Raw genomic sequence first — 22,809 nt, forward strand, 5'->3', positions numbered from 1 at the left:
GTAGTATCGTGGTTGTGAGATCGGTCTAGAAGGGCAGTGCTCCTTTTGGTGCAGAGTAAAAAATCAGACACCCTCTCATCCTCCTTCTGTCAAGAAGCTTTCAATCTATCCCAACTAACCTTCTTAGGTGGAATAAGTGTGTGCATGTACGTAATGATACGACCAGGCATGGCAAGTATCTCAGCACGGGCTTTTCACCTGGCTTCTGTTCCTGATCCCATCCTTTAATTACATTTCATGTACCCCCTAATTCTGCAACATGATCATGTGTGTGTAATTGTCTCCAAATATCAACCGGAACATGAAGACCAAAAAACATTTCAATATCAGCAAGAGTCATTAGAGTGGAAGAGGCAGCTTCTGTTAATTCCTTATAATAAGCTGTAGGATTTTTCCTCGGGTCGGGCAGAGGGAAACGCACCTTCAGTCCACATCCGTGACACCGCCTGCTGTCACAACGAGGTTGTTATAACGACCGCGTTGTGACAACGCATACCATTACTCCGCAAGTCGTTACAACGACTTGCGGAGTGGGGGAAGGTGTTGGATTTAAAATCCAACACCTTCCCTAAAGTCCGCACAGACTGGAGTTGGAATAGTAAATTTTACTATTCCAACATCCATTGCCACCCCTCCGCGAGTCGTTGTAACTAATTGCGGAGAAATGGTATGCGTTGTCACAACGCGGTCGTTGTTATGACCGCGTTGTGACAGCATGCGGAAAAAAGGTATGCGGAGTGAAGAGGGTTATTCCGGGCAGAGTAGCCTTAAGGGCTAAAACCTCACTTCTTTTCCATGGAGAAATAAACCCATTACTCCTGGAAGCGGGCAGCCACAGCCGGTCTAGTGACCGCTCCATGTTGATCCATCAATGCAGGATGATAAATTGGGTGGACTTTACGCAAAGGAAACTGAGTAATTTTAGTGAGACTCTTATCATACAATCGACCTCTATAAGAGACTATAGTGGCATGATTTGCGAGCACCTATCCTGGTGCTTAATCAGCTACATAGACGCAATCTCTAATATCAAATAGCACTTGTGGGGCCTCCGTTTTGATGTATGTGCACCAAAGGTCTATCAATGTAGCAGACATGTGTTGAAGAACGTGCTGCTGTAGGAAAGGCTCAAACTCACGCACAGCTTGCCAAATGCCCCCCGTGCACACCAACGGACCCACTTGTTCCCTAAATTTTGCCCAATCCCTGTCCTCAAACCCTCGTACTGGCATATCCACATCCAAAAGTGTTGGAGGGTGAATAACCATAGAAGGCGAAGCGGCAGAAGTAGTAGGTACAACCGTTGTTAGTGGTTGCACCGAACAGAGAAATAAAAGAGGACACAGGAGTTGGAACAGTAGATGTATTAGAGGTCACAGTCATCAAAGATGGCGAGGACAGAGAAGGAGCAGGGGGGCGCCATAGTCAGAGCTGTTGAAATAGCAGCCGTGGATACAGGTGCAACTGGAGCAGATGAAACAGGCTGTTGTGACTGTAAAGGAACAGTGGGATATATCTTCTGCGGGGAATAGTGAGGCGGGGTCGAGTATCTAACAGCTCTTCTACAAAAGTATCACTTTCCTCTTTGACCAAAGAGGACTTGTCAATATGCAGCCGAAATATCCTATCTTCACATTCAATTCCTGTCTCCTGTTTTTCTCTATCATGTGCTACAGCTTTCTGTATCAATGTTTGCATTTTTCCTTTCTGTGAGTCCCCATCAATTTTTAACTGCCTCTGTCTAGCCTCCTTCTGCCAAGTTCGAAGAGAATCAAACATCGACTGTCCACTTCGTCTCTTTCAAACAACTGTTCCTGTAAAAAAGCCAATCTTTTATTTGTCAAAAGTGCCCGTCATTCGCCACTGCAACTCAGCATTGTCCCTTGTATATTTGTGCCATAATGTACTAAACATTATAGGGCCAAGGCCATGTTTCATATACATATAAAAATTAGGGCTGCCCTCAATAGGTGCCGGCTGAGCTTCCTCTAACCGGGCATCTGCAGAACAACAACGGCAACACAGATTCCAAAGTTTGCTTAGGCCAGGCATTTCGAAAAAAACGAAATTATTCGTTTTACCTAGCAAAGTATTTGCAAAAACTTTTTATCGAGACAGTCCTTAGACCATAGCAAACTCAAACCACAATGGTACCATATCCACAAAGAACCAAAACAAATCCACCTTATATCAGTGGTACAAACAAACCAGTTCTCCACCGACAACTCTTCAGACCAAATGGTCAGATCCAAGGGTATTGTCATTTAGGACTGCAGTCGGAATGACCACTGAGCGAGGCACCGTCCCGTCCGGCGGGACAGAAAGAGCAGCTGCTAGTAACAGAAACACTTCTTGCAGGGATCCCTGAGCCGTCAGTCCGACCCAACCATGACCTCGGCCTCCCACCCGTTTGTAGAAAGGGGGTGGATCAATCACATAAAGGAGTTCCTGTTCGGGCGCCAACTGAAGGAAGTGACTCGCTTAGGGCCATCCGGGGCACTAATAAGCACCTCTCAGCCTTCCGTACCATATGAAGAGTTGGTTAGACAGTAGAGAATACATTCCAATAACTGTTTTTTTATGTGCACTCAGAGAGGAGCCCCATCTGTACAGTCACTAGGAGTGCTACAGAGAGGACTGAAGTCAACAAGCACAAAGATACATTATGTACGTTTCCTATCCAGGCAAGAACACGCCCCCACAGTGGAATTTTTCAGGCAGCTGCAGCTAAACAGCGAAAAACAAAAAAAACAGTCATATCTTACAAAAAGTAACATAGTCCAAGGGCGTTCCATCCTGGGCCCACCACCAGACAGGGGGGAGAGGGCCTCTATCCAGTGAGAAAGCTATGTACTAACACGAACAGTTAACTCATTACTGAAGCAAAACCCACGTGAAGAAATGAAACCCAGAGAGGAGCATTTCCCGTAATTGAACTAGATCCGTTTCGGGCAGCCTAAAATGGCGCCCATAAAGGAAATGGTGCAGCGAATGATAACCTACATAGGGCAGTGCATAAGCATGAACATTTCTATTCTAACAGGTGTGCTTGTCACCACGCTGGGGGAGTGTCAACGTGCACCTGTATTACGTCACTGAAGATCACTGGCAACCACTTTCAGCAATAGGAAACCTCCAACTCGACTCCACTTTGGTTTGCCAACAGCATACACTCGACACAATGCAAAATAAAGACCCACAAACATCAATGTCTAATCTACAAAAAAAACACTACTGGGCCAATAGTAGAAAAGCTTTGCTGAGATTTGTTGTGTTTTTAAATTATCCTCATAGAACAAACACACTGTTGGCACCAGAAACTTTCCAATTGCATTTTAAATCGATCTTACAATACCAATCAGGCAGCATATTTCAGCACAAATTAAGCGAAACAATCCTCGGGTGCATGGTTCCTTAATGATCTCTCATGGTGAACGAGCACGGCCAGACCGACAACCTGCACCTCCACAGACTGCTTCCTACACTGTTAGCACCTCCCACGATGGGCAGAGATTTGTCAAGCCTGTACAAGATTGCCTTCCTCCGACAGACTTGAAGGAAAGAAAAAAACCTCCTCATGCTGGGCAAAATCTACACGTCATCACGCGTTGACTGTTATCAGAAAACGCTGTTTCCTCCGTTTTGATGGACGTCCATGAACATGAAATTGATTAGTCATCGCAGTGGATGTCTTGTTATGAGATGGTTGAAATCACACATGCGTGAGTTCAATTATGAGACTAAATGCTGTAACATTGAATATATTTCAATATATTTATTTAGGAAATACAGCATGTGCTATCCCACAGACACTGCCCAGCGTCCGCTGTCACGACTGTCCAGTCCTGTCGACCCAACTGTCAACGGATGGCACGTTGGCAACAACACCACACTAGGCATGATGCAACACACTGCCCACAGATATTACACTTTGATAAGGTAAAAACCAGTGTGCTGCACTACAGAGAAGAAACAACTCATTAATTGCTGCATTTCCCATACTTCAGAATAACTTAAAAGGGCTTCCCCTTAACCAACTATTACAAATTATGTCAGTTAAAAACATGGGCCAACTCTTGCATATGGAGTAGAGACCTTAAGAGGTTGTGCTAACAACACCATAGATAAGCTAGTGACAGGGACCTACCGGCACTTGTTTAATCTTCCGCGACATTCTTCACCGGCACAAATCCGACTTGAGTTGGGACTTAAGCGACAGAGCCTAAATAGCTTTGGTGCTTATTTAAAATTCTGCCACAAAATTAGAAGGGATAATAATTCCTTGCTTAAGACAGTGGTTTGGGAGGCAATATGCAATAATAAACATAAGCAGGCACATGAATATTTCAAACTGGCGATAGATACGTTCAATGCGGAACAACTATGGGCCTCACCTCTTTCACAGGTGGCTTTTAATAAGGTTATAAATGGGTGCAGCAAAAAATTGTCGTCTTTATGGGATAAAGCAGTACTTGCAAAGAGATCCCATGCATGGACAGTTATTGCTTCGTACGGTATGCTAAAACCCCAAAGATATTTAGGAGACTTAAATAGCCAAAGGGCAAAGCTGAAGCTGATGAATCTCCGCTTTGGAAATAGCCAATTTCTTGGAGACGCCCCTACATGGAAATTGATGAGTAGTGAGAGGGTGTGTCACCTCTGTTATTACAAGAGGGAAGACATTTGTCATATCATCTGTAGCTGCCCTGCTCTAATAGAGGAACATAAGAGGCTGCTAAGGTTGGACTTTAATAGTCAAATTATACGAACATGCCGACAAGCAGTCATAGGCAGTTTACAAGGAGAAAGTTTGCAATTTACGGGCAGACTTCTGAAGTTTATAGAAATAATGAAGAATAAACTGCTTAACTGTTGACAATGAGGATCGTTTTATTTATGTTTGGTTTTATAAATTGATGAAAAGTTTATTTTAATTATGTGGTCGTAATAATGTATGAAATGTAAGAAGAATTGTATAATGTTGTTGGATATAGATCCACCAACATTCGAACAATGGTTGGGAAAGCTGTTAAATGTTTATAGAATGGATAAAGCAGTTTACAAATTGAAGGGACATAAAAAGAAGATCTTTGGTCGGAAGTTATGGTCCCCTATTGACAATTGGATCTAAATTTAATAATGATTGTATCTGTAAGGACATATTGTATATTTTATATTTTGTTTCGTCCTTGTATGTTTTATGCCTCTGCCAAAAAAAAAAAATAAAAAAAAAAAAGAATTGTATAATGTTGTTTTAATTGTAAGCTTTTAGTAACTGAACTATACATTTTTCATTCATCCATTCGAATATATTTATTTAGGAAACACAGCATGTACCATCCCAGAGACACTGCCCAGCATCCGCTGTCACGACTACCCAGTCCCGTCGACCTAACTGTCAACGGATGGCACGTTCGCGAGAACACCACACTAGGCATGATGCAACACACGGCCCACAGATATTACACTTTCACAAGGTCATTCTCACCGAAGTAAAGGATCAACACATCTGGACAAACCCGACGTTTTTGAAGTTTACTCAATTTGGGAAATAAGTAAACTGCGCATGTTACTCTTTCCAAACCATTTTATCTGCACCTTCAGGTCATTCAAACCCAGCCGCTTGCCATATTCGATAAATCTATCAGGGTTTTGTAGAGAGCGCTACTCACTTGTTAGGGTCTCAAGGTGCTGGGGGGGTGGGTGAAGCAGCTCCGTTGGGTCATTCGAAGAACCAGGTCTTCTTGAGGTCCTTCCTGAATTGTTGTAGTGTCAGGCTTCTCCGGAGGTGGAGGGGGCGGTCATTCCAGGTCTTGGCTGTGAGGCAAGAGAAAGACCTTCCACCTGCTCTAGGCCTGTAGAAGCATGGGATGATAGCTAGAGAGAGGTCGGCTGAGCGGTTGTTTCTCGTGGAGGCATGGAAGGAGAGGCGGTCGTTGAGGTATTGGAGTCCGATGTTGTGGAGGGCTTAGTAGGCGTGCATGAGCAGCTTGAAAGTTATTCTTTTTTTGACTGGGAGTCAGTAGAGGTCGCAGAGGTGTTGGGTGATGTGGCTGTGCCGTGGGATGTCAAGGATTAGTCTGGCTGCGGCGTTCTGGAGGATCTGCAGTTTGTGGAGTTTTTTGTTGATTCCGGCGTAGAGGGCGTTGCCGTAGTCTAGTCTGCTGGTGATGAGTGCGTGAGTGACCGTTTTCCTGGAGTAAAGGGGGATCCACTAGAATGTCTTGCGTAGTATGCGGAGGGTGTTGAAGCATGCGGAGGATATGACGTTGATCTGGTGATTCATGGTGAGCGAAGACTCCAGTTCGATGCTGAGGTCACAAGCATGGTCCGTTGGGTTGGGTGGGTTTCCGAGGGCGGGTGGCCACCAGGTGTCGTCCCATGCGAAGTGGGTGGAGCCGAGGATGAGGATTTTTGTTTCTTCGAGTTGAGTTTCAGGCAACTAGGCTTCATCCAGGGTGTGACGGCTTTCATCCCTTCTTGGAAGTTGTGCCTGGTGATGTCGGGTTCCTTGGTGAGGGAGAGGATGAGCTGGGTGTCATTGGCATGGGAGACGATGATGAGCCTGTGGTTTCTGACGATGGTTGCAAGGGGGGGCCAGGAACACGTTGAAGAGGGTGGGCCTGAGGGAGGATCCTTGGGGTACTACGCATCCGATCACTGTCGGTTCTGAGAGGAAGGGCGGGAGTCTTATTCACTGTGTTCTGCCTGTGAGGAATGAGCATACCCGGTCTAGGACCTTTCATTGGATGCCGGCGTCATGGAGTCTGGTGGCTAGTGTGCGGTGGGAGATGGTGTAGAAGGCTGCTGATAGGTTCTGGAGGATGAGGACTACCGTTTAGTCTTCGCCGAGGAGGTCGTGGATGTTGTGTGTGGTGGCGAGGAGGGTGGTCTCGGTGCTGTGGTTGCTGCGGAATCCAGATTGTGAGGTGCCTAGGATGCCGTTGGCTTCGTTGAAGTGTGCTAGCTGGGTGTTGATGGCCATTTCGATGAGCTTGGCTGCAAAAGGAAGCAGAGAGATGGGCCTAAAACTCTTGAGGCCCTTCGGGTCTGTGGAAAATGTCTTCAGGAGGGGGTTGACTTTGGCCTGGTTCCAGTTGTCATGGAATGTAGCATCTCGATGGAGCAGTTGATGGTTCGAAGTAGCTCGGGTGCGATGGCTGTGGTGGCTCTGTGGAAGATGTGCGGCAGACAGGGGTCAGAAGGTGCTCCGGTGTGGATGCTCTACATGGTCTTTAGTGTGTCTTGTCGTGAGTGATATTGGCGCTGTTCTGCATGCTGAGCTGCCCAGTTTATATAGGAGTGGCCACAAATCTAAACCAGTCAGTCAGTCAAAGCTTTATTATCGGTAAAACACCATAAAAAGGCATAAATACATAATTACAGAAGAAAGGACATAGTTACAGCTAGAATTATTTTTTAAAAGATAATACTTTACGATTCTAGAGCGCAATAAATTCATAAAATAGTTAAAAATACGTCATAATAAACATTAAATGCGTTAAAATCTAGTGGCACTCCCTAGCCCTAGTTTTAGTGATGAACCACGTTTGTTAAAGTTATTACACTACATCAGTGTTGGTGGTTTGTACGCTTCCGACTTTTAGTTTAGCACATCTTGAGTACCACATAGCCAAAAGGAATCTTGAAGATGCAAAGATTATCAGGGGCGTGGTATCATATTTGAGTATTCTGAATGTCTCCCTATAATCCCTGAGACCCCTGACCTTACAGAGTTGTATAACCCATTTAGTTCTCACCCTAGTGTAAGAGGGACAGAAGAGCAGAACGTGCAGATCTGTCTCTGTTACTCAAACACCCAGGACAGGAACTCTCTTTCTGCAGTCCATTTAACCTCTTATACGTTACGCCCCTAAGCGGCAAGGCCCCAGATCTAAACTGGGTGTATAGGTTCTTAGCCAGGGGGGGTTGGATATCATCCAAGAATTTCTCAAAATGTGGATGGATCTCAATGTCCAGAAAAGTGCTCGTCAGCCTACCTATGGATGCGTTTGTTGTTATAAGTTCCATACGGTGGCGCTTAGGTGCCATACTTAATGTTTTCTTAGAATACAGGGCACAGCTCTGCTCGGGAGACAACCACATATCCCCCCTTCCTATGGCATAACAGAGTTGCTTAATGTGGTTTAACCAAGGGATTTTCCCCACACTCCTCCTAGACATGAGATCCCCCCTATAACTTAAGAGCTCAAGGGTCGACCACAAACATTCCAATACAAAAGGGGACGATTTGATACGATCTCCTGGACGGGTACCAATCCTAAGTCCAGCCGAAGAGGTGTCAGGGGGGTACTCATTGGGAGCCTCAAGAGACGCCTAAGGAAGCTATTCTCAGTCAGGGACGGGGTGCAGCACTCACGTGGCCCCATAGGTCTGCGCCATAGAGCGCCCCTCCTCTCGCCTGAGCTTTATAGATTTCCATAGGCGGACCCAGCAGTTTGAGCGAAGTATCGTTGAAAACCTTTAAAATCCCCCTGGATGATTGGGCCAGCTTCAAATTAGCCTTAGCCACGTGGGACCCCCTGTCCAGTCGTTAAGTGTAACCCCCAGATAATCAAAGGTGGACACTCGGTCCAGAACCGTTCCATCCAAGTGGGGATGGGGGCAATTGGCTAATCTGGTGTTGTAGACCATGAACTCTGCAGAAGGAGCAAAAAGCCACTAACGTGCACTGTATGCCCGTAGATGATTTTGACAGTAAAAGGGTATCGTCAGCGAACATCAGGGCAGGTATCTTGTGCCCCGCTAGGCTTGGGGAGTCCAGATCTTTTGCTCCCAATAGATGGTCTATCAACCCGTTAAGGAAAAGGGAGAAGAGCGTGGGGGCCAATACGCACCCCTGCCTCACTCCCCTTTCCACCGGGAACGGAGCCGACAACTCCCCACTCCTCCCATACCTCACCCTAGCATATGTACCGTGGTGCATACGTTTGAATAGATGGCACAGGTAGACCGGGGCTCCCATCTCCAGCAGTAGTGCCCACAACTTGTCCCTTTGGACAAAAAACAAGTACAAACTACCTGCCCCAATAGAGACCTTCTTCCAGTAGACCAGCTGGCCGATGGTAGAAACTTTTGCTCTAAAGCCCGCTTGCAGGGAGGTTAGGATGTGATGTTCATCCATCCAACTCTGCAACCTGGTTAAAAGAAAGCGGGCAAATAATTTCTGGAGGACATCAATCAAACTAATGGGGTGGTAGTTGGCCGGGTCGAGAAGGGAAGCTTTTTTATGAATAGGGATGATTTCCGCTCCCAACCATGTTGGGGGGATCTCCAACCCCTGTAGAATGGCATTAAAATAAACCCGGAGATAAGGGGCCCAAACCTTTTGTTCGCTTCTATATAAATCCCCAGGGACCCTATCTAGGCCCAGAGCTTTTCCCATCGACAAACTTCTGAGGGCAGCCTGGGCTTCCAAGAGGGTACACGGAGGACAATCAGGGCCCGAGGCCTCCAGGTGCACTGGTTCACGGGAGGTTATTTGGTCCACTAAATCTACTCGAGGATCAGGGTTGCTGAGTGAGTAGAGGGGCTTAAAATGATTTAGCCAGACCTCTTCACTAAGGTTAGGAGTGATGGCGGACAATCCTTCCACTGACCCTGAGCTAACAAGGTTCCAAAACGACCTATAATCTCGGGCTTCTAGGGCTGCCTTAATATTTTCCCACCTCGAGGCCTCCCACTAAGATCTGGCCTCCTTGATCAAATTTTTATAAGTATGCCTCGCATTTCTGATACTTAATGGGGATCCAGACTTTACCTCCTTTATCAGGGTATTTTTAGCCAGCCTACAACTTTTATTAAACCAGTGGTCGCGCCTATTTCCACTTGGCCTTTTAGTGTTGGTGGTATAGAAATAACCGGCCAAAGAACAAAGGAGCTTGGTATGGATGCGCTGAAAATCCTGGAAATGGAGGCGGGGCAGTTCGCAATTAGAGCTCAAAAGGTGGGAGACCTCTGTTAGAGAGCGTGCGACATGGCCATATGCCTCAGCTAACCTTTCCGGTTCCAGCGCAACCTTCGCCCACCTGATTTGTCTACCACCAGCCACCATGACAAGGTTCGAATTATTGGGGGACTCAGCTCCCCCCAGAGTGTTTTGATGACCCAGGGTATTTAATAGTTCTAGTGACAGTAAGTTATGGTCACTATCGACCCTGGGAATGACGGAAAAGGCTCTCAGACGGGCCCAGAATTCTACGTTTACCATAATATAATCTATGGACGTACTTTTCCCTGGTTTATTAAAAGTGAATGCGCCCGGGACGTCTGGGAGAAGTCTGCCATTACAGGCTCTAAGAGAATGTGATACGACCAACTTGTTGATCGCAAAGGCCATGGGCAGTAAACGCTTTTCCGGGTATGTAATACAATCCGGAATTAGCCAGTTTTCATCCACGTCCAAGGTCACTGAGGGATATCTAAACTTATATGTATCCTCTCTGAGGACCAGTAACACAACCTAAAAACAGTTAATGGACAAAGAGAAAAAAAACGGTAACTAAAGAAACATTGATACAAAACCCATTCAGGGCGTACATATTTCTGAAAGCATTCCAATCTCCAACCTCCACTTTCTTCAATCCTACAAGCCCCACAACCAAGCATACGCTTCTGTAGCCATCGCCATTCTGATGGACTGCCTTCCAAACCGCCCGACTCACGTGAAGCTTTCCTCCATACTGTCAACACTTGTCTACTTGTTACATTGGCCCCAGCTTGATTTCTTCTCAAATCCTTTTGATCCGTCATGCTACTCTTGATCAATACATCCCCACTGCCACAGTGCCCCAACACATTTGCCACTTAAAGCTGACCCCCCCCTTTACTGGCACACTCCCCAATATCTCTAAAATGCAAACCCCCCAAAAAACAACCTCACCATCATGCTAGAAAACAACCCTGCTTTGTCCTTATTGTGACATGCCGCCCACAACAAAGGCACAGTCCTTTTCAACAGTTTCAATGCAGTCACCCAGCTCAGCCTCTGCCTTACCCCCACGCCCCTCTCTAGCCCACCCTTCCACCATCCTTTTCCCATCTCACCTGAGGAAGGCTCATAGCCCAGGTATCTTCTCCTAAAAGGCCACTCTAGATAGTTTTCCAGCTGTGGACACCTGCGATAGCCCTTTTTCAATCCTGTCCATAATGAATTTAACAACATCATTGACTCTGTCCATCATCCCTCCACCACTACCCTTTCTTCTATATACTCCTGAGCGTCTGCTCTCCAACCATGCCTGCTGATATGCACGTCTCGTCGATGGTGCCAAGGACCCTTCAACCAAACTCAGCAACCTGCACTTCCAGCTCCTCTGGCATGGATGGTTTCTCCCCGTCTGCCTCCAGTGTGGGCCCATGCAGTGTCATTGGCGACTTCTAGGACGTGCCTCGCTCGTAAGGTCACCTTCTAAGTCAAGCAACTGAGCGCAAACACCCTCAACAGCTGTACCCGATGTTCTCTTATCTGAACCCCAAGGGAAACTATATGTCGATGGCACTTGTTTCAAATTTCCAGATGGCACCACCACTTCAGCGTATGCACTCACTACACTGGATACGGTAGCTGAGACATCACAAGTTCCCGATCAGTCTGCTCAGGCAGCTGAACTGGTCGCCCTAATACGAGCCTGTGAGTTGACCGAGGGACTGGTTGTTAATATTTATACTGACAGCCAGTACGCCTCAGGGTCGCCCATAATTTTGTGCGGCTCTGGGCAGAGAGAGGGTTCCTTACTTCTCATGGGACACGCATTCAGCATGGCCCTCTCATATATAGGCTTCTGTCCGCCCTGACAATCTCTAAGAAATTGGCGATTGTGAAGTGCAGCGCTCATAAAAAGGTTACTGACAAGGTGGGTGAGGGGAACGCGTTTGCAGATCAGACAGCTAAGGAGACAGCCTGCACTAAGATGAAAAGAATGTTTGCATCAGGTCCCGCTAGGTGGATGCCCGAGCGCTCCATGTTTGAGGATACACTTGAGAATGTTAAAGAAATCCAGAATGAGGCCACGATGGAGGAATTAGCGGTGTGGCAAGAGAGTGCAGCAAATTTGAAAGATGTTGGATTGATAAGTCAGGGAAGCAGAGATGGATGTTGCCAGATGCATATGTTCTTCCTGTAGTCACGATGGCCAATGGCCCAACTCACATCAGTGCAAGGGTATTTGCAAGTTGTTAGACCCCGTGTAGGAGAATCACAATATCCCCAAGACAGCTGCCCATGTGGTAAAATACTGCCTGTTGTGCATGATGCACAATCCTGGCAAGGGTACCCCCACACCGCCTGGTAATTTTGCACCCCCCACTTTCCCGTTTGAAGTCCACCAAATGGATTTCATTGAAATGGACAGGGTCAATAATTTGAAGTATGTGTTGGTGGTTGTCTGTTCAATCAGTAAATGGGTTGAGGCCTACCCCACTAAGGAAAATACAGCCATTGCGACTGCAAAGATACTCCTGAAGAAGTTCTTTCCTCCCTTCGGCTTGCCCCGTTTGATCTGGAGTGATAACGTAAGTCATTTTAGTGCCAAGGTTATCCAGCCAGTTTGCCAGGGGCTGCACATTAGGCAGAAGTTTCATGCTGCGAATCACCCCCCGTCGGCTGGTTTGGTTGAGAAGTACAATGGTACTCTCAAACTGAAATTGGCAAAGATTCAAGAGACAACAGGGTTGCAGTGGCCAGATGCTTTACCATTAGCCCTATTGTCCACAAGAACAACAGCACATTCTAGGACAGGATTGTCACCTTATGAGGTCGTGTTCGGACACCCGGCGAATGTCTGGGGTGTCCTGGGACCACGTAAGTTCTCAGAAATTGAGTATCCCTTGTTGATGGATTACCTATGTGAGTTAACAAAACTTCTGCGTTCTATTCATCAACATATATGTGAGAGTCTGCCATCTGTACCTGAGGGGCACGGGAATGATATTCGACTTGGAGTATATGTCCTGGTGAGTAACTTTCAGCGGGAAAAAGAGTTTGGAGCCCCATTGGAAGGGACCAATCCAGATCCTCCTCGCCACCCGCACTGCCATAAAGGTCGCCGGCCAACAGCACTGGATTCATGCCCATCATTGCCGCAGAGTACCTCTGCCCTTACCCTACGACCAGTGGGTGAAAGATGGTATCGGGGACTCGGAGTGGGAACAAGTCCCACGATTTATCCCCTTTTTTGATGCCAAGCTCACGTGGACCCAAACGGAGGCCGAGAACCAAGAGGTGCTAAATGCGGCAGTGCCCCCGGAGATCAAGGTCATTCAGGAGCCCCTTTCCATCGACCCCTCTGTGCCTGAGCTCATTTTTGCTGGCCCCTCTGTACCTGGAGTTACCAGGTACAATTTGCACCCTTGAGTGAAGAGCAGTGCACCAAAGAAGAAGTCAGATTAGCTAGGGATGGACTGCGCAAGTCAGGGTGTACATTGCCTATAGTACCAACAGTGTTAGTTCAGGGCGAGGCGTGATTGGTGCATTGTTCGAACATTGGACAGAATAGATCGAGTGTGAAGGGGAGTACATTATCCTGGATGACGTGGGATTAATTGCGAGCTAAGTCTGAGCATTTCCACCGCCGGGGTTTAAGAGCGCCAACGTTGATGAACAATAGGAGTCTACCAGTGAGGCTCAGATGGACAGTAGGAACACTTGCCCCCTTTTGTCATCAGTTTCACTGCATTCCCTTATCTTTGCTTCACAATGTCGGCCCATTTCTGAAGAAGAAAATCCATTTGCACATCTGCGTCCAGAGTGGGGTTGGTCCACAAAAAGTAAAATAGTTTTTGCATGAATAGTTGTCATTGCACTAATCATTGTATTAGGGATATCATATTTTCTAGACGAGAAGTATCCTGTGCATTCCTTGGTTGGTACAACACCGATTTCTCCCGAACACATGTTTGTCACACTTTGGCCCCTCACAAAGGAGAGCACTGAAAGTCTTATAAGGATAATGTATTTATACATGTGTTGCATCAGTCTCATAACGTGTCTAACACAACTAATTGTTGGGTGTGTGGACTATTTCCCTCAGTGACTTGTAAAAGTGATAACTTGTTGTCCATGCCACTGTCATACATTAGCAGTTGCGAGGGTTGTTTTGCATTGCTCAGTATGGTGTGTCCCATCCCCAATTCAATGCTTTAGATAGAACACGTACTGATTCACGCACCATGGAACAGAATGTACATTTCTAGCATATGGCTCCCCTCCGGCGCTTCGACAGGTCAAGAGCCGTTTAGTAGATTGTTCTGAAACTCCTGCATGCATGCATACAAGGGAGTTAGAAATGGAACGTGGTCTCGAATGGAAATAGCTGATTTCCTGGGGTTCAACACGTGAGAGTATTTCCAGTCTTTCCAGGCTCGTAATGTTACTGAGGATAGGCCAATACTGGTGTCAGTGGTCAACACAACAGCTTGTTTCTGTGTCCACGGGACTGGGAAGGTAAAGGTGGGGGAAAGCAGATGCAATTCCACATATCGGTTATGAACGACTGATATATGGTCTGAACACCACCCCCTAATGTCTATTTTGTTTGTGGATCCCAAGGTTATGTCTGGCTCCCCGAGGGATGGTCGGCCAGGTGGTCTCTCTTTTCTCCTTCCCTCTGTGTATATAGCTCCATCGAGTTATCACAAAGACCATCGGCTGGAGTGTCGGAGTGTACACTTGTCCGAGTCAGAAGGGTTATTAACAAAGAAGATATAGATCAGACCGATACCACTTTGCAACAGTTTTGAAGATGCCATGAAGGGCATCGTGCCTTTTTGGGACCCTATGTCCAATAGCCTTATCATTCGTCAGCTGACAAGAGTTGTAGAAGGGGTTATTATTACAACAGCAGGGATACTGACAAATATCACTGCTGAGCTCCAGGCTGCGAGGCTCGTCACCTTACAAAACAGGATGGTGTTAGATGTCATCCTTGCTGATCGGGAAGGGGCCTGTTGCGTTATTGGCAGTAGCTGCTGTGTGTGCATCCCAGACCACGTCCCCAATGTATATGCTGCCATACAGAAGTTGCATAGGCTTTCATCTGACATACACCAAGAAAGTGGTACTTGGACCTTTTCCGGATGCTTCCGGGGTATATTCATGTCCTGGGGTTGGAAGATTCTTATCTTTCTGGTTGCAATTGCTGGTATTATCTTCACATGTTGTCTTTGTATACACTGCCTCCCGGCTTGTTGTGCTTATTGTCTCAATACTCTGGCACCTAAGCCAAAGATTTCCGTCCATGACACTAATGCCACAATAATGATTATGAACGATATTAATGACCTTATGTTAATTGATGAGGGCATCTTTGAATTTTGACAATGCATATATCAGTTTGTAGAGGTAGTATTTATCTTCTGTAAGGGATTATATGCTTTTAGACAGTAATAAAATAGTTTAGTGAATGCTAAAAGCAGGGTCAGTTGGAATAGAAATGTTTTAGTTGAAGATTGCCATGCATTGTATGTTTTAAGTTAGCATTCGCTGTACCATTTTATATTCAGCCGCCATTTTGAGCCATGATTGAAACTAACCTCTGTCTTACTCTCTGTCTGCCTAGCTGTAAGCAGCTGTGATTTCTTTTTTGTTTCTCTAAGGCTTCGCTGTGCTAATGAATACACTGTCTTTGCTAGTGCATACCTTTCCCACTATAAATGCCTGCTCCCGCTTTTAGAGTGGCGGGCACAGGCAGAGTGGCTTCGGCGCCGAGATAGCATGTACCCGGTCTCAGGATCGCAACCCATCCTTCTGTATCTCCTTTGTTCACCAGTTACCAACTGGAAATTTCCAGTCTGGGCTTGTCTTTATTGGTTCTGCAATGTACATAAGTTGTCGCCATGCTTGCTGAAGTCAGTCCCTCTGCAGCAATCCAAGGAGGCTGGTCAGTTCGGACTCCTCGAGTGTACCTGAATAAAATATCTTTGGTTTGTATTCTCTACTGTCTGACCGACTCGTCATTTGAGTGGAAGGCTGAGAGGTGGTCGCGAGTGACCCCAATCAGGTCACTTCCTTCAGTGTTCCTTTCCATGGACTCAACCCCGTTCCATGGACCAGGGCTCTGGTGCAGTGTTCCTCCCCATGGACCAGGGCATATGTGTGATGTTAAGATTCATTATGCTTTACTGTTCTCTGTGTACTAGGGATGTTGTGTTAGCTGTGCAGTGACAGCATGCCAGTGACGTTTTTATTACCCCTACATGTTTACCTCACCCAGGTCTTACCCGGGAGAAACTGGACCGAAGCACTGGACCAGTGACCGCTACGAACACCTCATGAAGCTCAAACAAGCCGCTCTGGACTATGCCCGGCGACAGTGGGCCGACTACATCTTGGTAAGTCACCTGCAACTTGTGGTGGGTACTGGGCTCTGTATGAGGGTCTTTGCTGTAAGATCAGTGGAAGGTATCTTACCACTACTGACAGGGCAACAAAGGTCACTGCCCGGGCAACAAAGGTCACTGCCCGGGCAAGAAAGGCCACTGACAGGGCAAGAAAGGTCACTGCCCTGGCAACAAAGGTCACTGCCCGGGCAACAAAGGTCACTGCCCGGGCAAGAAAGGCCACTGACAGGGCAAGAAAGGCCACTGACCGGGCAACAAAGGCCACTGACAGGGCAACAAAGGCCACTGACAGGGCAACAAAGGCAACTGACCGGGCAACAAAGGCCACTGACCAGGCAACAAAGGCCACTGACAGGGCAACAAAGGCAACTGACCGGGCAACAAAGTCCTCTGACAGGGCAACAAAAGTTATTTGGTACCCAAAAAGCTTTGCAAGGTCTCTCTCATTTCTGGTTGGTAAGAGCTTTCATCTATTTCTTTCCTGATCTCAGTTGTTGAAGTTTGTGGTGTTCATTTGTTTTAGGTTCAGCCTCCATGGGTCACTGTACAGCTCTGTGTTATCGGAGCTTAGAGGATCTCCCATGTTTTGTCGTGTTGACCACACCTGTGTCTCTCTTCTGTCCTTTGATATAGACCTTTGAAGGGTCTCTCCCATGTTTTGTGGATCGACTCCGCCCTTAGCTTCCAGACTCAAACCAAGAAGGTGGTGGGACCTGTTTTGGTGTACTGTGGGGGCTCAAACTGTTGTTGTTTTTTTTTTACCCCTCCATCAGGCAGGTTATTGTCCAGGCTTCGATTCTGTCGAGACTGGACTATGCCAGCTCACTTTATCTGGGGTCTAACAAGTCTGAAATCGTTAGACTGCAAAGGGTTCTGAATGCTGCGGCCAGAACTCTCCTTGGCCTGCCTACGAGTGCTATTCGTCGGCTTCACTGGCTGCCTTTGGCCAAACGTATAGAGTTTGAGTTCCTTAGTAGTTCTTTTAAAATCTTGAACTCCTCATCCCCAAGTATTCTGGCCAATCTGCTTGCACCATACACCCCCTCCTGCCAACTTCGGTCGATGGGGCAGCATTTGACGGTTAACCCCCGGGTGAGGACGGTCCGTGCCGGGGGGCGTTCCTTCCGTACTCTGGCACCCAAACTTTGGAACGCGCTCCCTATTTCCATCTGCAGCCTGAAGAATTATTTGGCATTTCATAAAGCAATTAAAACGTTCCTCTTCCCTCCGTTGTAGGCCTCCTCTCTGTTAGAGGCGGTGCAGTTTTCTGCCATCAATGCCGGCAGCTGAGCGCTCTATAAGACTGCATAACATAACATAACAGGGTGTGGTTGGTGCACCTCTCCGAGTCCAGCACATGACGAGGGAGGGACTCAGAGAGTGCGGTTGGTGCACCCCTCCGAGCCCCGCACATGACGAGGGATGGACTCGGAGAGTGCGGTTGGTGCACCCCTCCGAGCCCCGCACATGACGAGGGATGGACTCCGAGAGTGCGGTTGGTGCACCCCTCCGAGCCCCGCACATGACGAGGGAAGGACTCAGAGTGCGGTTGGTGCACCCCTCCGAGCCCCGCACATGACGAGGGATGGACTCAGAGAGTGCGGTTGGTGCACCCCTCCGAGCCCCGCACATGACGAGGGATGGACTCAGAGAGTGCGGTTGGTGCACCCCTTCCAAGCCTTGCACATGACGAGGGATGGACTCCGAGAGTGCGGTTGGTGCACCCCTCCGAGCCCCGCACATGACGAGGGAAGGACTCAGAGTGCGGTTGGTGCACCCCTCCGAGCCCCGCACATGACGAGGGATGGACTCAGAGAGTGCGGTTGGTGCACCCCTCCGAGCCCCGCACATGACGAGGGATGGACTCAGAGAGTGCGGTTGGTGCACCCCTTCCAAGCCTTGCACATGACGAGGGATGGACTCCGAGAGTGCGGTTGTTGCACCCCTCCGAGCCCCGCACATGACGAGGGATGGACTCAGAGAGTGCGGTTGGTGCACCCCTCCGAGCCCAGCACATGACGAGGGATGGACTCCGAGAGTGCGGTTGGTGCACCCCTCCGAGCCCAGCACATGACGAGGGATGGACTCAGAGAGTGCGGTTGGTGCACCCCTCCGAGCCCAGCACATGACGAGGGAGGGACTCAGAGAGTGCGGTTGGTGCACCCCTCCGAGCCCAGCACATGACGAGGGAAGGACTCAGAGTGCGGTTGGTGCACCCCTCCGAGCCCCGCACATGACGAGGGATGGACTCAGAGAGTGCGGTTGGTGCACCCCTCCGAGCCCCGCACATGACGAGGGAGGGACTCAGAGAGTGCGGTTGGTGCACCCCTCCGAGCCCAGCACATGACGAGGGAGGGACTCAGAGAGTGCGGTTGGTGCACCCCTCCGAGCCCCGCACATGACGAGGGATGGACTCAGAGAGTGCGGTTGGTGCACCCCTCCGAGCCCCGCACATGACGAGGGAAGGACTCAGAGTGCGGTTGATGCTCCCCTCCGAGCCCCGCACATGACGAGGGATGGACTCCGAGAGTGCGGTTGGTGCACCCCTCCGAGCCCCGCACATGACGAGGGATGGACTCAGAGTGCGGTTGGTGCCAGGAGCTTTGTGCTCTCGAGTTTTATGTGCATGTCTCTAGTCGACGGTCAGCCAGGCATGTGCATTTTAAATTCTAACTCCGCAGTCTTAAGACAGCTGGTTTAGAGAAAGCGACGGTCCAGAGCTCTTGTGAGCGCTGATAGAGGCCGCTCCCACCAATCCTAGCGCTGCTCTCATGCTGCATGAGAGCAGCTCCAGGATTGGCTTGGAGTCGAGAGTCTGCCTGCCCGGAGGAGAGAAGGATCAAGGAGGACGTTGCGCTCTTATTTTTAATTTTTTTATGCGCCCCCCCATCCCACCACCCTCTGGGACCCTAAGCGCCCGATTAATGCACCAGGAGACGAGCTGCAGAGCTGCACTGCGCATGCGCATCGCTGCCCTTCCACAAGGGCTGCAGTCTGCACCCATAATCCCTTGCGCGCAGCTGAGAGGGGCCAAGCACGGCCTGAAAAGCGTGCAGTGCATGGGAGGGTTTTAGAATTCCCGCCAGATACGGGCAGGACACTGGTTCACTGTTCCTGCTGCACCTTTTGGGTCTAAGAGATGCTTTGCACAGAGATGGCTGACAGGAGTTACGAAGATGATCTCACTTTTTGCATAATTTGGGTGCAGGGCTATTTGTGTTGATACCTTTTCTGCTTAAACTAGTCTCCAGGGGTAACAAAGCCTACAAACATTGCTAGAGTGATTACACGCCTTGAGTTGGTTGAGATGTCGAATACATAACTTTGTTTCCACTCCACAGACCTGGTGTTTAAGGAGTGGGTGTCTGATACTGCATGAGGGTGTCATGTTAGAAGTTCTGGGTTCACAGAACCCAGAGGGAGGGGGGGAGCTGCTACTCAGCCTCCATCTTGGCCTCACCCCTAAACACTGCTTTTATAAAGTGCCTCCTGTTTGTCGAAGGGTATGAAAGCACTGAGGGTGTCCTCCTGTTTTCACAGTTCACCGACACCGACAACATTCTCACCAATGAGCGAACCCTCCAGCTGCTGATGGCCGAAGACCGCTCCGTCATCGCGCCCATGCTGGAGTCGCAGACCTACTACTCCAACTTCTGGTGCGGCATCACTCCACAGGTGAGGTACTACCTCCCGGCAGAGGGGGATGGGTACACAGGTGAGGTACCACCTCCAGGCAGAGGGGGATGGATCCAGAGGTGAGGTACCACCTCCAGGCAGAGGGGGATGGATCTACAGGTGAGGTACCACCTCCAGGCAGAGGGGGATGGATCCAGAGGTGAGGTACCACCTCCCGGCAGAGGGGCAGGGTCCACAGGTGAGGTACCACCTCCAGGCAGAGGGGGATGGATCCAGAGGTGAGGTACCACCTCCAGGCAGAGGGGGATGGATCTACAGGTGAGGTACCACCTCCCGGCAGAGGGGCAGGGTCCACAGGTGAGGTACCACCTCCAGGCAGAGGGGGATGGATCCAGAGGTGAGGTACCACCTCCAGGCAGAGGGGGATGGATCTACAGGTGAGGTACCACCTCCAGGCAGAGGGGGATGGATCCAGAGGTGAGGTACCACCTCCCGGCAGAGGGGCAGGGTCCACAGGTGAGGTACCACCTTCAGGCAGAGGCGGCTGGTTCCACAGGTGAGGTACCACCTCCAGGCAGAGGGGGATGGGTCCACAGGTGAGGTACTACCTCCCGGCAGAGGGGCAGGGTCCACAGGTGAGTTACTACCTCCCGGCAGAGGGGCAGGGTCCACAGGTGAGGTACCACCTCCAGGCAGAGGGGGATGGATCCACAGGTGAGGTACCACCTCCAGGCAGAGGGGGGTGGATCTACAGGTGAGCTACCACCTCCAGGCAGAGGGGGATGGATCTACAGGTGAGGTACCACCTCCAGGCAGAGGGGGATGGGTCCACAGGTGAGGTACCAGCTCCCGGCAGAGGGGGATGGGTCCACTGGTGAGGTACCACCTCCAAGCAGAGGGGGATGGATCTACAGGTGAGCCACCGCCTCCAGGCAGAGGGGGATGGATCCACAGGTGAGGTACCACCCCCAGGCAGAGGGGGGTGGATGCACAGGTGAGGTACCACCTCCAGGCAGAGGGGGATGGATCTACAGGTGAGGTACCACCTCCAGGCAGAGGGGAATGGATCCACAGGTGAGGGGGATGGATCTACAGGTAAGGTACCAGCTCCAGGCAGAGGGGGTGGATGCACAGGTGAGGTACCACCTCCAGGCAGAGGGGGATGGATCCACAGGTGAGGTACCACCTCCAGGCAGAGGGGGATGGATCTACAGGTGAGGTACCACCTCCAGGCAGAGGGGGATGGATCTACAGGTGAGGTACCACCTCCAGGCAGAGGGGGATGGATCCAGAGGTGAGGTACCACCTCCCGGCAGAGGGGCAGGGTCCACAGGTGAGGTACCACCTTCAGGCAGAGGCGGCTGGTTCCACAGGTGAGGTACCACCTCCAGGCAGAGGGGGATGGGTCCACAGGTGAGGTACTACCTCCCGGCAGAGGGGCAGGGTCCACAGGTGAGTTACTACCTCCCGGCAGAGGGGCAGGGTCCACAGGTGAGGTACCACCTCCAGGCAGAGGGGGGTGGATCTACAGGTGAGCTACCACCTCCAGGCAGAGGGGGATGGATCTACAGGTGAGGTACCACCTCCAGGCAGAGGGGGATGGGTCCACAGGTGAGGTACCAGCTCCCGGCAGAGGGGGATGGGTCCACTGGTGAGGTACCACCTCCAAGCAGAGGGGGATGGATCTACAGGTGAGCCACCGCCTCCAGGCAGAGGGGGATGGATCCACAGGTGAGGTACCACCCCCAGGCAGAGGGGGGTGGATGCACAGGTGAGGTACCACCTCCAGGCAGAGGGGGATGGATCTACAGGTGAGGTACCACCTCCAGGCAGAGGGGAATGGATCCACAGGTGAGGGGGATGGATCTACAGGTAAGGTACCAGCTCCAGGCAGAGGGGGTGGATGCACAGGTGAGGTACCACCTCCAGGCAGAGGGGGGTGGATCCACAGGTGAGGTACCACCTCCCGGCAGAGGGGGGTGGATCTATAGGTGAGGTACCACCTCCAGGAAGAGCGGGTGGATGCACAGGTGAGGTACCACCCCAGGAAGAGCGGGTGGAAGGGGGAGTGAATCCACAGGTCAGGTGCCACACACGCAACTTTGAGACCTGTCCTGTGTACAGAAGAGACAAAGGAAGAGAGAGCGAAGAAAAATGCAGAGAACATCTGGGACAGGGATAGAGACTGTAGAAAGGGAGGAAAGGTGGAAGGAAAGTGGGGTACAACTAAAGAAAGAGGGCGCAGTCGGTGCGTGGCGTAAATACAGTCCTCATGCTGAAGGGCACGCACTTTTCTGTAAAATATGTGTTAACACGTCATTAGTGCCCTCAGTCACGCGCCCAGGTGATGAGACTCCTTCAGTGCCACAGCACATACATTACATAGACCGCAGGGTTGTTGGTGTTCATAGCAGGCTGTAGCTTTCTTTACTTCAAATACAAGCAGCCAGCATGTTGAAGATTACTCGGCATTGCCTTGCAGGATTCTTTATGACTGAACATTCTTATATGTCCTCAGTTTTATATATAAAACCCCTCAGGGTAGACTCGGACAGCCACCTTGAGTCCGCACTGAGCATGCACTGTCCTTCAAATAGCACATCAGCGTCCAGCAGATCAGAATCACTTATTAACCGCATGCGTGCGGCGGCTTTTCCCGCGGTATGCGGCATTTTAAAAATTACCGCGTTACATGACGAGCTCAGCTCGTCCTCAGCATGCAAGGGGTTAAGAAGTGAAAGTAACCAGGTAAGCTTTGGACACCACCTCTGCTCGAGGAACCCATGACTGAACCCAGACGCACCCCAATGAACC

At 49.6% G+C, this 22,809-nt stretch overlaps 1 protein-coding gene across 1 annotated transcript in view; it reads left to right on the forward strand.

The window, feature by feature from the left end:
- The window catches only part of LOC144761117 (putative inactive glycosyltransferase 25 family member 3), a 165,393-nt gene that overhangs the window by 49,180 nt on the left and 93,404 nt on the right, over positions 1 to 22,809 (forward strand). Inside the window, exons 3-4 of the mRNA XM_078646574.1 lie at positions 16,233 to 16,350; positions 19,900 to 20,034. Of these exons, the coding sequence (XP_078502700.1) occupies positions 16,233 to 16,350; positions 19,900 to 20,034 (253 nt within the window). The remainder of the gene's footprint in view (positions 1 to 16,232; positions 16,351 to 19,899; positions 20,035 to 22,809) is intronic.

The sequence above is a fragment of the Lissotriton helveticus genome, chromosome 5_2 (genome assembly GCF_964261635.1).
Source record: "Lissotriton helveticus chromosome 5_2, aLisHel1.1, whole genome shotgun sequence".
NCBI lineage: Eukaryota > Metazoa > Chordata > Amphibia > Caudata > Salamandridae > Lissotriton > Lissotriton helveticus.